Source organism: Monopterus albus, unplaced genomic scaffold (genome assembly GCF_001952655.1).
Source record: "Monopterus albus unplaced genomic scaffold, M_albus_1.0 scaffold425.1, whole genome shotgun sequence".
In the NCBI taxonomy this organism is placed as follows: Eukaryota; Metazoa; Chordata; class Actinopteri; order Synbranchiformes; family Synbranchidae; genus Monopterus; species Monopterus albus.
In genome coordinates, this window is record NW_018128305.1 from 172553 (window position 1) to 187150 (window position 14598).

The 14598-nt window shown below is 40.3% G+C and overlaps 2 protein-coding genes across 3 annotated transcripts; both read left to right on the forward strand.

The window, feature by feature from the left end:
* The first annotated feature begins 253 nt into the window (after positions 1–253).
* LOC109952011 (E3 ubiquitin/ISG15 ligase TRIM25) lies at positions 254–6803 on the forward strand. Of its 2 annotated transcripts, none has more exons than XM_020586835.1 (8): positions 254–610; positions 1514–2242; positions 2757–2865; positions 3473–3568; positions 4502–4735; positions 5102–5124; positions 5477–5625; positions 5712–6803. In XM_020586835.1, exons 2-8 carry the CDS (start codon positions 1611–1613, stop codon positions 6011–6013), a joined length of 1545 nt encoding a protein of 514 aa, XP_020442491.1. In that variant the 5' UTR covers positions 254–610; positions 1514–1610; the 3' UTR covers positions 6014–6803. The 2 variants fall into 2 exon arrangements, with proteins under 2 accessions (XP_020442491.1, XP_020442492.1); XM_020586836.1 differs by having other exon boundaries at positions 254–478.
* Positions 6804–8828: 2025 nt separating this feature from the next.
* On the forward strand, positions 8829–12889 carry mrpl48 (mitochondrial ribosomal protein L48). The gene is made up of 8 exons (XM_020586837.1): positions 8829–9040; positions 10185–10243; positions 10406–10437; positions 10564–10649; positions 10936–11102; positions 11558–11660; positions 11750–11839; positions 12687–12889. Exons 1-8 carry the CDS (start codon positions 9020–9022, stop codon positions 12771–12773), a joined length of 645 nt encoding a protein of 214 aa, XP_020442493.1. The 5' UTR covers positions 8829–9019; the 3' UTR covers positions 12774–12889.
* Positions 12890–14598: the final 1709 nt, after the last annotated feature.

The following is a 14598-nucleotide window of genomic DNA, read 5'->3' on the forward strand; positions in this document are numbered from 1 at the left end:
CATATGATACCATCTGGTATAATGTATTATATAGGTTTCTGCCCATTTTGTAGTTTTTCATATATATCATTAAAAATAAACTTAACAAATGTATAGTGTTAAATAGACTTAAATTAATCACTGAATATTAAAACCCGCTCATGGCAACACAGGAAACGGTGCCAACATTTATGTAACAGCGCTATCAGCCTTCAAGCATTTATAGTTAACATGGGATAATACCAGAATTTCCGAGGAACATTGAAGGCAGCATTATCCCCGCAATACCAGGCTGTGGCTAGCTGAACTGTCCGTTTGTTTATCGCAGGTGCCAGTCGACTTGTGTCAAATGCAGAATGCTCCAGAAGAGAAAGTAGCTAAATGGCCAATGACTAGGACATTTTCTCGGATCCCTAAAACAGCCCGAGCTGTTTCGGACACTGTGGAAACTATCGAGGCAGAACTAACGGGACGTAGCGTTGACGTGTTAGCCCGACAGGTACACCGCATCTTGGAGATTTGGAACGCTAGCTTCATCGTGTGTGGTAGAGACAGCCTTTGGCGTTACAGTTCTCGAAACCATTGACTTAGCTTTGTACGAAACCAGCATATAAGTACCCAAATTATCAAGGTGAGTTGCGTTACCAGCCTGTCTGTTTCTCTATCGAATTATGCTTTAACGTTAGCTCATCACCGCCGCAGCAACTCAGCCAGGTGGAGATTAGCGTAACAAGAAGACAAGGCTAATTGTTGGTTGTTGCTTTAACATGGCGTTAAGGCAGCATCGGGAAAACACGCCAAATACACTGCGATAAATTATGTAAAGGGTGGCCGTTGTCAGAGCAGCTTTACCACCTCTGTGTTGTGTGTCGCTGGCGGGCAGAGGACTGGGGGACCACTGTCACAGTGCCATACTGTGGCCACGTTTTGTACTGTATAAACAAGGTTTTCACTTTATCTTGAGGTCAAAGCCTCATCAGAGAGGCTGTTTTTAAACTAAAGAGCACAACAAGCGACCTTGTGGGGGGGTTGTCTCTAGGCCTGTTAAAGTATGTTTTACTTTCATTTTTGGTTCTTTATTGACGCACATACAAGAAGGAGGTAGTGGATTTTAGTGAAAGATGATGGTGATGGACATTTTTCACCATTGTCTTGGATTTTTCTGGACCTAAGCTAATATTTAATAGACTAACTGCAAAAGCAACCAACTGATTAATCAGTAATTTGTTCACCCCCTAAAAGCCTTTCTCGTGTCAGCTAGTGAAAAAAAGCCTTTCTCAGGTTTCCTGATTCCAAAGTGTCATCTTTTATCTATATTTATTGCCTTTCTCGGGTTTCCTGATTCTAAAGTGTCATCTTTTATCTATATTTATTTATGTTTGTCCACCTAACAGTCCAAGATTTAAGCCACTGAAATTTAAAAGTTTTGTTTAGTGACTTATCAGAATTGTCAGCTAATTGATGAATTGACTGACGGCTTTAACACAATTATTAAAGCAACTTTTAACAATGAGCATTTCTGTTTTTCTCATAGTTTCAGCAACTTGACATCTACAGTACCCCAGGAAACCTGCAGTCTCTGTTCCTCCTCCTCCAGCTCATCTCTCTGGCCTCACAGTCTGAATTCTGACATGGCCTCATCCCAGTCAGACCAGTCCAGAGTCCTGCAAGAGGAGCTTACCTGCCCGGTGTGTCTGGACTTGTACCGAGATCCCCACTTACTTCCTTGTGGCCACAACTTCTGCAAGACCTGCCTCGATTACCTAAAGCAGCAAGCTGATCGAGATCGCTTCCGCTGCCCAGAGTGCCGGGAGAGCCACAGGTGTGGCACCAAATTTCAGAAAAACTTCAAACTAGCCAATATTGCTGATGACTACCGCCAGCGGCGCAGAACTACCACTGGAGCTGTTACAGCTTTAAAATCCACAGGGTTGCTGTCACCTTCTCTGGCAGCGCAGCAAGCCACAAGTGCATTTCCTGTTCTGTGCGACTACTGCCCCACGGTCACCACTGAGGAATCGGGCATCAGCGTTGACAAGGGCAGGCCTTCTACTGGTCCTGTTTCTCAAGAGGGAAATGAGAAGCAGGAAGCTGCTGCTACACCAATGTTTGCAGTCAGGACGTGCCTGAAGTGCGAGGTGTCTATGTGCCAGGAACATGTAAAGCCACATCTTGAGCTGCCGGCGTTCTATGAACACCCCCTGACAGAACCAATCAACAATTTATGGAAGAGGAAGTGCCCAAATCATGATGAGATATACAGGTAGGAGCCATGAGCACTCATTCTTACACTGTTAATACCTTGACAGAGTGTCTGTTGAAGTGATATTCAGCTTTTCTTCCACAAGGTTTTGATATAATGTTCAGTGTTTCCCCTAGGTTTACAGCTGTGGGGGGCCATGTAGAGACAGAAATGACATGCTGTCCTGTAAATAAGATAAATAACATAAGGCTTTTTGGTTTGTTTAATAAAAGAACACACTATAGACCTGTTCTATAGGAAAGGTAACCTTACATGACTTCTGTTGTGATCTGATATATATAGAAAATAAAATTAACTTGACCTTCAAGGGGGCACCACTAATATAATGGTATGGGAAACACAGATGTTACTGTGATCTGCCAGTTTGGTCACAAATAACTGGTTTAAAAAAGCAGTATTTAGAGTCGGTGATGTTTAGCTGATCTTTGTTAAAAGTGTCACTCTGATTCCTGATGTGATGCCAGTGCTCTCTTAAAAATTGTAAATCTTCTTTTTATTTGATGCACACCTCCAGATACTACTGCATGGATGACAAGGTGTATGTGTGCCACGCCTGCACCATAGAGGGAGAACATCTGGGACACACAATGAAGACCCTGAGAAACATGATGAAAGATCTTAAGGTATACTTTTTATGATGATCATTATTTCTACACCGTCTGTATTATTATGGGAAATCACATTCCACTTGGTCACATTTGTGGTTTATTATGTTGTAAATAGTTGAACATATTTTCCCAACTCCTGATAACCTGAAGTAAATGTGTTGGAGCTTGTAATTTGACGTTTTGTACTTCATTCTTTATAACCACCACCTCATTGTTTGGCTCACACTAAGTCCTATGATGAATGTGGAATCCTGATGAATGAATACTGTCCGCTGTTGTCGTCCGTGTAACTGAATGAGCCATGTGACTTGGTGATCTCTCTATAGGAGCATTTCTTGTGCTTCCATTCTCCAGAGTTTGGAGTTGAGAGGCTTCCAGTTTGTCACTGTGGGTATTCAGTCTGTTCAATTAAACATGTTACATAAACACCATCAGGGAGAACAGGTTAATAAGCGTCTCTTCAAATGTGACGATACGTCAGTGGGTGTGGCGTTATCATTAGCAATATATTTTGTCTTGGGTACAGTGCTAGCTTTCAACCCTTAAACTCACATATTTGTGTTGGAGAGTATTTAAACTCTACTGTGATATTGTTTCATGAAGACCTCGTCATGTTCACCAGGGCACGCTGGACAAGCAGCTGTACAGAGTTGAAAGGAAGTACAGCACTGCGGAGAAGAAACTCCAGGAGCAGAAGGAGAAGGAGAGACAGAATACGGTAGGATGACACATATTCTCAGTCCATTTGTATTAGCATCCAAACCTCCTACAGCTTACCTTTTTATTTTGTAATGTTTTGTGCTCACAGATTACCACAGTAGTTCATGTTTACAGTTTGAAGTTTCTGTCCATTTTGTTTTTCTTTTGCAGTCACTTCTTTGTAATTCATTTCAAAGCAGTTTCAATGTTCATATAATATACTACTCTCTACTCATCTGTACATATGAAGTAACCTATTGCCTGTCTAGTTTATCAAATTGCTGAACACCTGTGTGCCTTTTTGAACCTAAATTTGCTTCTCTTCGTGCTATGTATTGTATCAAAATGATTCATGATGGTTCTGATATTACTTGACATCTGACCCAGCTGGTCTTTATTTTATTCTGTGTGCCAGTTTTTGGTTTTAAGGCAGTATAGTTCTGTGAACTGGGAAGACATAATCCACTTTTTAAAATCGATTTTATCTACTTTCATTTCCAGTCTTGTTTTTTTTTTTTTAATCATTCTACGAAGGCAAATGTATCTATTTTTTTCCCAAACCAGTAAAGAAAGGCAGCGTCTGAAATAGAAACAAGAAGCAGTGTAGAGCAATAATGTTTACATGTTCCATTAGTGACAGAGGGGCTAGTTTCCATCTGGGTAGATCTGGATTAGGATGAGCTTCTAAACTTTAATAATAACAAAGATGGACATTGATTATACATTTATTTAGATAATTTCAAGTCAGAACACTGGATCTGAAAATGAAATACAAGTTTTAAGTTGGTTTAAAATTCAATTGAAACATTTGGACATTAAAAGTTAATAACAAATAATTGGTTGATTCCCCAAAAACCTTGTGTAATATTTTACACAGTTTTTCAGTTCTTTTCCATGAAACAAATGCGCCATCGTCCTGACACCCTGTGTGGCTTCTCATTTCCCCATCTAGAAGTTCATGGACGACTCGGAGCAGTGCTTGAACAGACTGGGTGAAGAGATGAAGGCCAAAGTTCTCAGCTTTGTCACCAGATTGCGACAGTGCACTCACGCTCACTGTGACACAAACGGGCTGGCAATTGAGAAGAACCTCTCCAGGATCTCTCAGGACCAGGCCCGTCTCCAGGAGGTCCGCCGTGGCACCGAGAGCCTCATGCAGGAAAACGACCCTTTCCGCTTCATCGAGGCAAGATGCTGCACAAACTTGTCAAGCTGTTCAGCATATTGAGCACAAATCATACAGCTCTTACATCAGTGCCAGCCATTTCCCAAAGTATTCAGAAAGACAGTAGTTTGGAAATTGTTCAGCAGTATCGGCACTTGATTGTGATGCGTGTCTAACAGGGTAAAATATGTATGTCCTTTATGTAAAGTGATGTGCTATTGGCATGTTCATATTTAGCAGAGGTTAAAGTAGGCATTTGGAACTTGGAGTTTGTCATGCAGTAAATTTAGTGCACTGATTTAGAAGTTGTTTTTTGCAGCTGACTGATTTTGGAAATCTACGTTTTGCATTTGTGTTCAGACATCTATTTTTGTCACTTTTTTTCAGGCATATAAGACAACAGGAAAACAGTGAGTACTACTTTATTTATCCAGGGCCACAGCAGAGTTATTTTGATTTTCAGTTAATTTTGCAGATTATTGTCTGATTTATCAGTCTGAAAATAGTTTTAAACGGACTGTGTGAATTGTAATAGCCAAGGTGATTAATGTTTATGCTTCCAGGTCAGTCCTGTATTGTCTGTCATATATCATAAATCTAATCTTGGCAACTTTTAGCAATCCTGCTTTAAAAAATTATTACAACAGTCAGTTATCAAAGTCAATTAGTTTTCTGTTGATCAACTAATTGTTGCAGATCTTTATTTATTATAACGTGTATAGATGTAAAAAAAACTCCTCTTCAAATGTATGTGTCTTTCAGGTGTCGTCGGCAGCTAAGAAAGAACATGTACTACCCAGAGTACGTAGACATGGACTCAGAGGTTCTTGTAACAATGATGAACGAAGAAATGAGAACATTCCTTAATGAGGAGCTACATTGTCACATTAGTGATGCCATTAATTCACTGTGTAAGGAAAAATGTTCTTATCCATCTACAACTATCACTTTGTGTCGTCAGTCATTGTTAAACAAAATACCTTTGTGCACTCGTCAGGTCATCTCTCAGATTGTGAGGAGGAGCAGGAGGAGAATGACGAAGAGACTGTGGAGCAGGACGATGAGGACGATGACGATGACCTCTATGACAGCAGCGAAGAAGAAATGAGGAGTGAGGGGGAGGAGGAAGAAGATGAAGATGAGGATGAGGATGAGGAAGGACTTGACCAGACTGAGCTGGCTGATGATCTTTACAGCCCAGGGGAGGAAGAGGACGAGGAAGGTGAAGAGGAAGAAGACAACGGAGAAGAAGAGGAAGAAGACAGTGGAGAAGAGGATGAGGAAGAGAGGGGCGTTTAACGAGGACTTTTGTATACATATATTTTTACACCTTTTTGAAGCACTTTAAATTTGATCCTAACCTCTGGATGAATTCAGCAGAAGGTTCTGATGTCTGTTGTAGTGTTGCACCCATCTTCTCTTTAAATGTCCAAGGTGCAGTACAGGACTCGAGCAGCTGCCACGCTTTTCCTCAGTCAGTCAGACATACCGGAGGATGGCAGCTTTGATTATGGAAGTAAGTCCCCACCAAAATGTTTGAATGTGCACAAGTCACATCTTAGGTGCTACTCACTTTGTACCTCAGAATTTGAGAGCGTGCAGGCACAGATTTGTAAGTGCAGAGGCAGATTTGAGAGTGTAATCCCGGCCATGCATGGACATGTTTCTGAGTCTGCACACAGATTTCTTCACTGGGTTTTGTGTGAAAATATGTTGTTGGCAAAAGGTTTGAAAGTGGACAAAAGAGGTTTCCTGCACAATTCACTTTGCAAATCACCACGCAGTCATGAATTTTTAAGACCAGAGTCAGATCTGAGAAGACAGAATCATGAGCGCAACATTATTTGAGTGAGCAGCAGGGATCGTCCCTTGCTCTCAAACCTGATTCTATTCTTGCAAATCCATGCCCACGTGTTCTTACATTCTGACTTTCAAAGTAAGCAGCTCTTGAAACTTGTTTTGTGCCTTTTCAAAACCTTTGATTCCAGAACCGGCCTCGGTATCTGGGGAAATTTCAACTGTCAAGGTGCATGAATACAGGAAAAACAAATTGTTAAAGGCACACAACAACAAAGAGTCTTGTATTTAACATACCCTGGCGAAGGCTTCATGCTGAAATGCGTTGGTCTTTTATCTTTGCGTTAAAGTTGCTCGGAACACTGCAAGTATTCCAAGAACCTTTACCTTCCCAAACCTTTGGCACCAACAGACTTTTTACACAATACCCAGTGGAGAAATCACAGAGCACAGACTTAAAAACGAGCACGTGTATGGCTAGGATTACACTCAAATCTGATTCTGCGCTTACAAATCTGTACCTGTATACTCTCAATTGCTATGGTGAGGATTTACTTCCATATTTAAATCAGCTGGATTTAAGACTGCATTGAGAATTTACTGAAGGGAATGTCATACCAAGCCTGTCTTGCATACTGCTGAACTCAAAGGTAGGGTTGGCGGATCGGTGCAGCTTCTGCAGTAATGCGGTCGATGTACCGATCCGTCGTGGTGAAGAAGGAGCTGAGCTGTAAGGCGAAGCTCTCGATTTACTGGTCAATCTACGTTCCGACTCTCACCTATGGTCATGAACTTTGGGTCATGACCGAAAGGGCAAGATCCCGGATACAGGCGGCCGAAATGAGCTTTCTCCGCAGGGCGGCCGGGCGCACCCTTAGAGATAGGGTGAGGAGCTCGGTCACCCGGGAGGAGCTCAGAGTAGAACCGCTGCTCCTCCACATCGAGAGGAGCCAGCTGAGGTGGCTCGGGCATCTGTTTCGGATGCCTCCTGGGCGCCTTCCTAGGGAGGTGTTCCGGGCATGTCCCACCGGGAGGAGGCCCCGGGGAAGACCCAGGACACACTGGAGGGACTGTCTCTTGGCTGGCCTGGAACGCCTTGGCATTCCCCCGGAGGAGCTGGAGGAAGTGTCTGGAGAGAGGGAAGTCTGGGCATCTTTGCTTAGACTGCTGCCCCCACGACCCGGCCCCGGTTAAGCGGAAGAAAATGGATGGATGGATGGATGGACATTTGTCTGAAATTTTTGAATGAATGTGGTTCAACAGCTTTAACCTGTTCACCTGAATGTTTGATACAACAGTTGCTAGGTAGGAGGAGGTCTTTTTACAGACAAAGCTTCTGGAATTATTTTGCTTAAATTTACCAAACCTAGATACAAAAATTTCTGGATTCCTTGAATCTCCCAGTTTTCTATCACAGTAAAAAGCTTTTGGATCAGAATACTTGTAAACTTTGTTATTTATATTTGACCTGAAAGAGAGAAAGTTGAGCAAAAACACCAGACTTGTAAATACCTACTTGAATGAGTCCTGTGTGTATCGACTGTTGAGACTGTTTCATTCATGCTAGAGTTGAACACTGCAATCCAAAGAATGTGTTTGCATGGATGACTTGAAAAGTTCATTTGCTTGGCATGATGTTTAGAAAAAGAAATTCAAAATATAACAACTCACATAGAATACAGGATGTCTTTGCTTTTCATAACTTCTAGTGCTTTAAAAGCAGTTAATGCTTTGTTTAAAAAAAAAAGTCAAATGTTCCTATGCACAGTTCATATATTAATCTTAAAATATTAGTTTCAGGTGATGGGGAATTTTGCACTTTACTAAAAAAAAAGTTTGTGCTGCTGTAGGCCTGAAATATTTGAATGTTAAAAGCTGGCTTTTATTTTGATAAAGTGGATTTTTGTGTGGGGCCAAGCTGGAATAATTAAAACATAATAAAGCTTGTTGAAATGAGTACAGTTGTCATTCTTGCAAATATGAAGGCAAGTGTACACAGTTTAACAAATTAGTCAATCTTTAGCTACACTGAAGCTGATGAGGAAATAATATAGTGAAAATGTTATGTCTTAATATTCTGTCTGTATATATGTATGTACACACAATGTTGACTACTTTTTAAAAAAGATTGCAAGGTGTTTAAAAACAATCACGATTAGGACATTCAACTCCTGCAGGTAATATCAGTTCAAAAAACAAATTTGGTACCAAGAAATGGCCCCAACAACGATAATTTCTACTGTTTATTACATTTTAACAGAAATACAGTCAGTATTGCTTTATAAAGGGACAGAAGCAGAATGATTTCCGTTTCGGAACCTTTATTTCGACGCGTTTAACCGGCGGACTTAATAGGGGACGTACTGAGTAGTTTCTCAGAGCTTCCGGTGTTAAGCTCGGCAACATTCAGGGCATGTTTTGGGTGTTATCTTTTCTAGTTATGTATAGATGAATCGTAGAATCACACCACAACGCGCAGTGTGTTCTTAGGACAAAAGGGGCTGAGTTATGAATACTGTTTTTCGAAAGGTAACCTTATTTTTGTTTTCTCTTTGCTAAATATTTTCAGGGGTCGGAGAGAAGTAGTTGACGTTGTGTCCAATCCAAAGCGATGCGTTAAAATGATTTAACGTTATATGTGTAACAGACAGTCAAAAGACCTCTATTAAACTTCATATACATATGAATTTGAGATTTACGCGTTAGTTACTTGGCCAATACTCTTAGGGATGTGCTTGTTTTCATTATCGGTTGATGTGCCGGTTAGCCTATTTGCTAGCTTAGTCGCTCCCTCAGAAAATTGAAAACTGTCACAGACTAAAGGTGAAGCTGTCTAACTGAATGTCTTGTTTAGTCTTATTAACAATATAAAACGAATATTTTGCTATAATGTCAAGACAAGGACATACAGGAAATTGTCGCATTTAAAAATATGAAGCCATTAATTGACAATTCATCTTAAACGCAGTTAAACAATTAATTATCAAAATAATTTAGTTGCCAATCAATTTTCTGTCCATGGACTAAGGACAGCACGTCCCAAAACCCTTTTCGCCTTTACCGAAAGTAAGTGGAGAGAGATGCAGACAGGAAATGGGGCTAAAGAGAAAAGTTTCCCAGAGCCCCAGATGACCTAGCAGAGAGATGCAGACAGGAAATGGGGCCAAAGAGAAGTTTCCCAGAGCCCCAGATGACCTAGGCAAAAACACCAAAATAATCCGTTTGCAGTAAAATGAAACAGTTAATTCATTGATCAAAACAGTCGCTGCTTCATTTTCTATGGAAGGACCAGTTATTTCATCTTCACATTGGACCAACCATTGGGTCATGAGACAGTTACTTGTAGTTATCGGACCATAACAGATCAGTGTTGTGCTTTGGCAGAAGGTAGCTCCCAGTAACAGCTGGTTTTTATGTGGAAGCTAGATAAAACTCCCAGCCTTTCTTATCATGTGACTATTATTAGAGAAATGCCTCCATCCGCTTTATTTTTGGTATTCAGCATCCACCTTTATTTGTGAGCTGTTATCTTACCTAACCTTGTTCTACTCTGTCATTGTTAGGCAGATTAGCTCAACTGTAGTCAAAACAAGTAATGTTACACTGTTAAATTCAGTATATTGAGAAACCTGTGTTGTACATATGATAGATGATGATGTCCTGTTTTGTCCAGTTGCAGGTGTCTTTCACACAGCAGCCGTTTGTGTTAAATGAAGCACTTCAATTATGCCGGTAAATCTTTGCTTTCCTTTTAATTCTCATATGGTCATCACAGACCAGCAGTTGTTTCATTTCTGTAAAAAAACATTTTGATCAACTGGTCTGTGGTCTTAAACCGACTGTGATGATATGCACCATCTGTTGTAATTAAATATCCATCTGTTGTATTTAAAGGGCTGCCCCATCCATCCAGCATCCTGTGTGGGGTGCGTATTTAAACACGTGTCGTTTGCCTGGAAATAATAGAAACTCCTGTGTTAAATTTAAATAGAAAATACCAAGATGTCTGACATTTGTATCTGGAATATGTACTTGCACGTTGTTCCCTTCAGGCACAGCTTCTGCAAACCAAAGACAGTATAGAAGCATGCCAACCCATGGGATTGGGAGGTGGAGACATCTTGTACCTAAAACAGCAGTAAGACACTAAAACAACATTACATTTTTAGTAAAATATTTTTCTGCTAATTTTTCTGTAATTGTGCAGCCAGAATTAGACAGAAATCAACTAAGGCTGTAATCAATGGCAGTTTTTTAGATTACAAAAACACAGAATAACTACACAGAGAACACAAAATTTAAATGATTGGAGGGTTTGCTATTAGTCAAGCCAACGGTACCTCTAATATGGCCAAAGGGGATAAGATTACCGAGTTTAGTAGAAGAATGTCATAGTGTGTCATGTTTTGTTTGTTTCTTTTTAGCCAAATAAAAAGAAGGACACACCCCAAATGAAAATCATTGCAGCGACAGATACAGCGTACGGGACTCTGAATGTGAAGGTGTCTGGTTATGACATGACAGTGGTGGAGCATTACTCCGAGTACATCCACAACTTCTGCAACCGGCATGGCATCCAAGTGGCAGAATGGTGAGAAGATTTACAAAGACATAACAGCAGGTCCCTTTTTTCCCCTTTTTCTTTTTACCAGTGGTGTCAGCGGGTGGTGATTACAACAGAGTTTTTGCACTGCAGAAAGTCTGACATGGGGACATGGGATGGAACTCAGTTCAGTTATGGAGCCTGTTCTGTGATATGGAAGGGAACAGGTTGACAAGAAAGATTGATTTGTTCTCACTTTATTGACAACATTCAGACCTTCAGCACCGGTACTGTGTACAGTATCTGCACCTAGGTCAGGGAGCTCTTCTAAGCGATGACAAGAATAGTACGTTTATAGAGAAGATAAACTACATGGACACGTGTGATCCTGTAAAATGCTTCAGTAGACGAAGCTGAATCCAATAGATATCAAAACGTGTCAATTCATCGATTCTTTTTTTTATTAGAAAACTTTTTCTTAAATCACTGTTTGTCATTTGCAGTTATGCGTTGCCAACCAAGAGCACAGAGGTCATGCTCATGCCGCAACAAGGCACTAAGATGTATGTTGATGCCATCCTGAAGACTCATACACGAATTGTCCAGGTAAAACTTATTTTTATATCTGTTTTAAGTCTCTTATTGACTCAGTGACAACGACCTGGCTACTGAACAGTGTTACCTAATTGTTCTAGTTGAGCAGTCTGAAGGCCACGCTGTGTCCCATCTTCATGGAGGTTCTTTTGAAGAATCAACCAGAAGGAGTTCAGCTCTCTGTGGAGGAGGTGAGATACTGTGACGACAGCTCTGCCACATACAAGTTTAAATAAACTAACAAATTAAATAAATCAGATTTTTATAGGAGTAAATATGATAGAATTCTCATAATTCTGTAAAAGGGTAGTTCTGTATTTAAGGAGGAAGCATTTTGCAGTCCTGCTAGCTTTACTTTCTCATTTTGTTGTGGACAGTTCCTTGGACTTGTCATTGTTTTGTTTCTCTACTAACTGCGGGGTCTAACTTTAACTGGGGCATTCTCTCACATGTTGAAACAGTAAAGGGCCTTTCTGTTTCTGCATGGCTGCAACAATTTATTAGTTTATTGAAAGAAAATTGATCTATTTCAGTTTTATTTATGGTTTAGGTTGTTTTTGAACCAGAACTGCCAAGCAATGACTCCAGGTCCTCATTAAAGCAGACTGAACATGTTTGGTTCGGACTGTTGCTTGGACTAAAGACATCTGACATGGTCACCGTATGTGTGATATCGTGATGGGCATTCTCATGTTTTCTCACATTTCATTTTATAAAATCAAAATTGACAGCAGAGTAGTTGAGTGAAAGCAAACATTAGTTGCAGCCCGACATTACTGTTGCTACAACATTGGAGGTATAATGTTTTCTATGCATGTAAAATGTTGACACATACTTTTGGCCACATAGTCTGAGAATTCAAATTAAGAAAAACTATGATTTAATTAACACAAGTCCACATTAAAACCAACCAAAATACCGTGACCACCAGCAGCACTTTGTTTTTCCTTTCCGTTGTCACCCCACTGTGCTGCAACTTAAGGTTTTGACATTGTAGTAACAATATCCTGACACCTCTATTTCCTCTCTTCCTCTCAGCACACTGAGGCCCATTTCCATGGGCGGTTCAAGGCACGTCCAGAGCTGGAGCAGCTGATGGCTCAGGTGAACTCAAAGGACCTGTGACCTTCTCTGTGACACAGATGTTACAGCTTGTTAACAAGGGTTAACTGTGTCCTTTTGTTTGTTTGTCCTTTGGCACTCTTCGGTCAGATGCTTCTAAATGTGATCATTTGCATTGAATTAACTGCACACATTTTTATTTTCATCTTGAAAATAAAACTGTAATGTTTCAAATTTTCCTTCGTTGATTGTTAAATGTTTTGCACCAAAAATGATGTCTGCATCCGTATACATTTAGATAATGTACTTCCTGCCTAATACAGAGGACTTTTTAGACCAGTATGAGACACAATATGGACACTAATTTTCATCCAGTTATTTGATTATACTACTGCCCTCTTGGCAAACCTTAAAACATTTCGTACAACACTTTTTGCACAAAAAGATGTCACAGAACGAGCACCACAGAAGATAAAAATACCTGAAAACCAAAACAGGAACACTAAAAACAATTGTTTTTAAAAAAGACAAATATGGTAAATCTGTGGGTGAGGCATTGTTAATTATAAATTATATAATGAAAATGTTGAAAAACATCTAGATACGTTGATAACTTAACCCTGTAAAGCCTGACACATCAAAGAATAGCCAGAACATGCAAATATTTTGGAACTGAGATGTTTATTAAACCTTTTAACATAATCCAAAATAAAATTCAAGATTTAAGAGTTTTGTCCAGGCACACTATAAACCTGTGTCTGCCTTATGAAGTTGTAATGGCCAGTGTCTGTCCTGTTTGCAAGATCCAGTGGATTAATAAGAATATGCTCTCAGTAGCCAGTGAAGGTCTTCAGACAATGAGACTTGGCAGTGCTTCAAACTACGCAATTGAGACTTATTTGTCAGCTGGCGTGCATACTGATCATCTGTTGGACTGGCCCAGCTCTAATACTTATGTTCAGTGCAAGTTTTTCTTACACACATGGCAGAAAATATTTAGGGGCAGTGCATCCCATTGCCTGAATATGTATAACAGGACTCCACAGTCATACAATTAGTCATTAGTCATCTCGATCATTAATCTACTACCAGAGTTCAAAGGTTTGCGCCGTCACTCAGATCCCTGAAGCTCAGAGATGAGAGGCCTCAGATTCTTCATCCTTCTTTAAACTTTTAATGTATTTTTATTTGTTTTTTTTTTTTAGTGGGTTATCTATTCTATTTATTGGTATGTGTGCTTGATATTGAGTGTGAACCGCTGCTGAAACAATGCAATTTCCCAGTTTGGGATCAATAAAGTATTTCTATCTATCTGTCTATCTATCTATTCGGATTCAATGTCCCCCCTCTCCGGCTCCACTGAGTCTCGTCCTTCTGTCTGTGGTGTACAAGTGAACTCAGTCTTGTCTCATTTACACTACTGACCAAACCGCAATTCAACCGCAATGCAATTTCCCAGATTGGGATTAATAAAGTATTTCTATCTATCTATCTACCGTTCCCAATGATCCACCACTGGACTCTGGGTCAAAATCGTTTTCCAGTCTGAGACTTAAAGAATAAAAAGCAACAAACAGTCAGTAGAGCTGCTGCTGTCAGTCCAGCTCCACAGTAGAGGCCGATTAAATATTGACCCGCTGAGTCTGGTCTCTCAGGTTCTGTCTTGGGTTCAGGCCGGTCCCTCACTGCTGTAAAGAGACCAAACAATCTGTGTCAGTGAAGAAGAAAGATTTCTGTAAGAAGTGAGTCAGTTTAGTTCTGTCAGAGCAGGAAGGCCTGTGGTCTAAGTCCTCAGCTCTTCTCTTCTCAGTCTTATTGATCAAACAGCTGCTGAAATAAATCTGGTAGCAAAATTTTACTTACCTGTGACGTTGAGGTCACAGCTGTC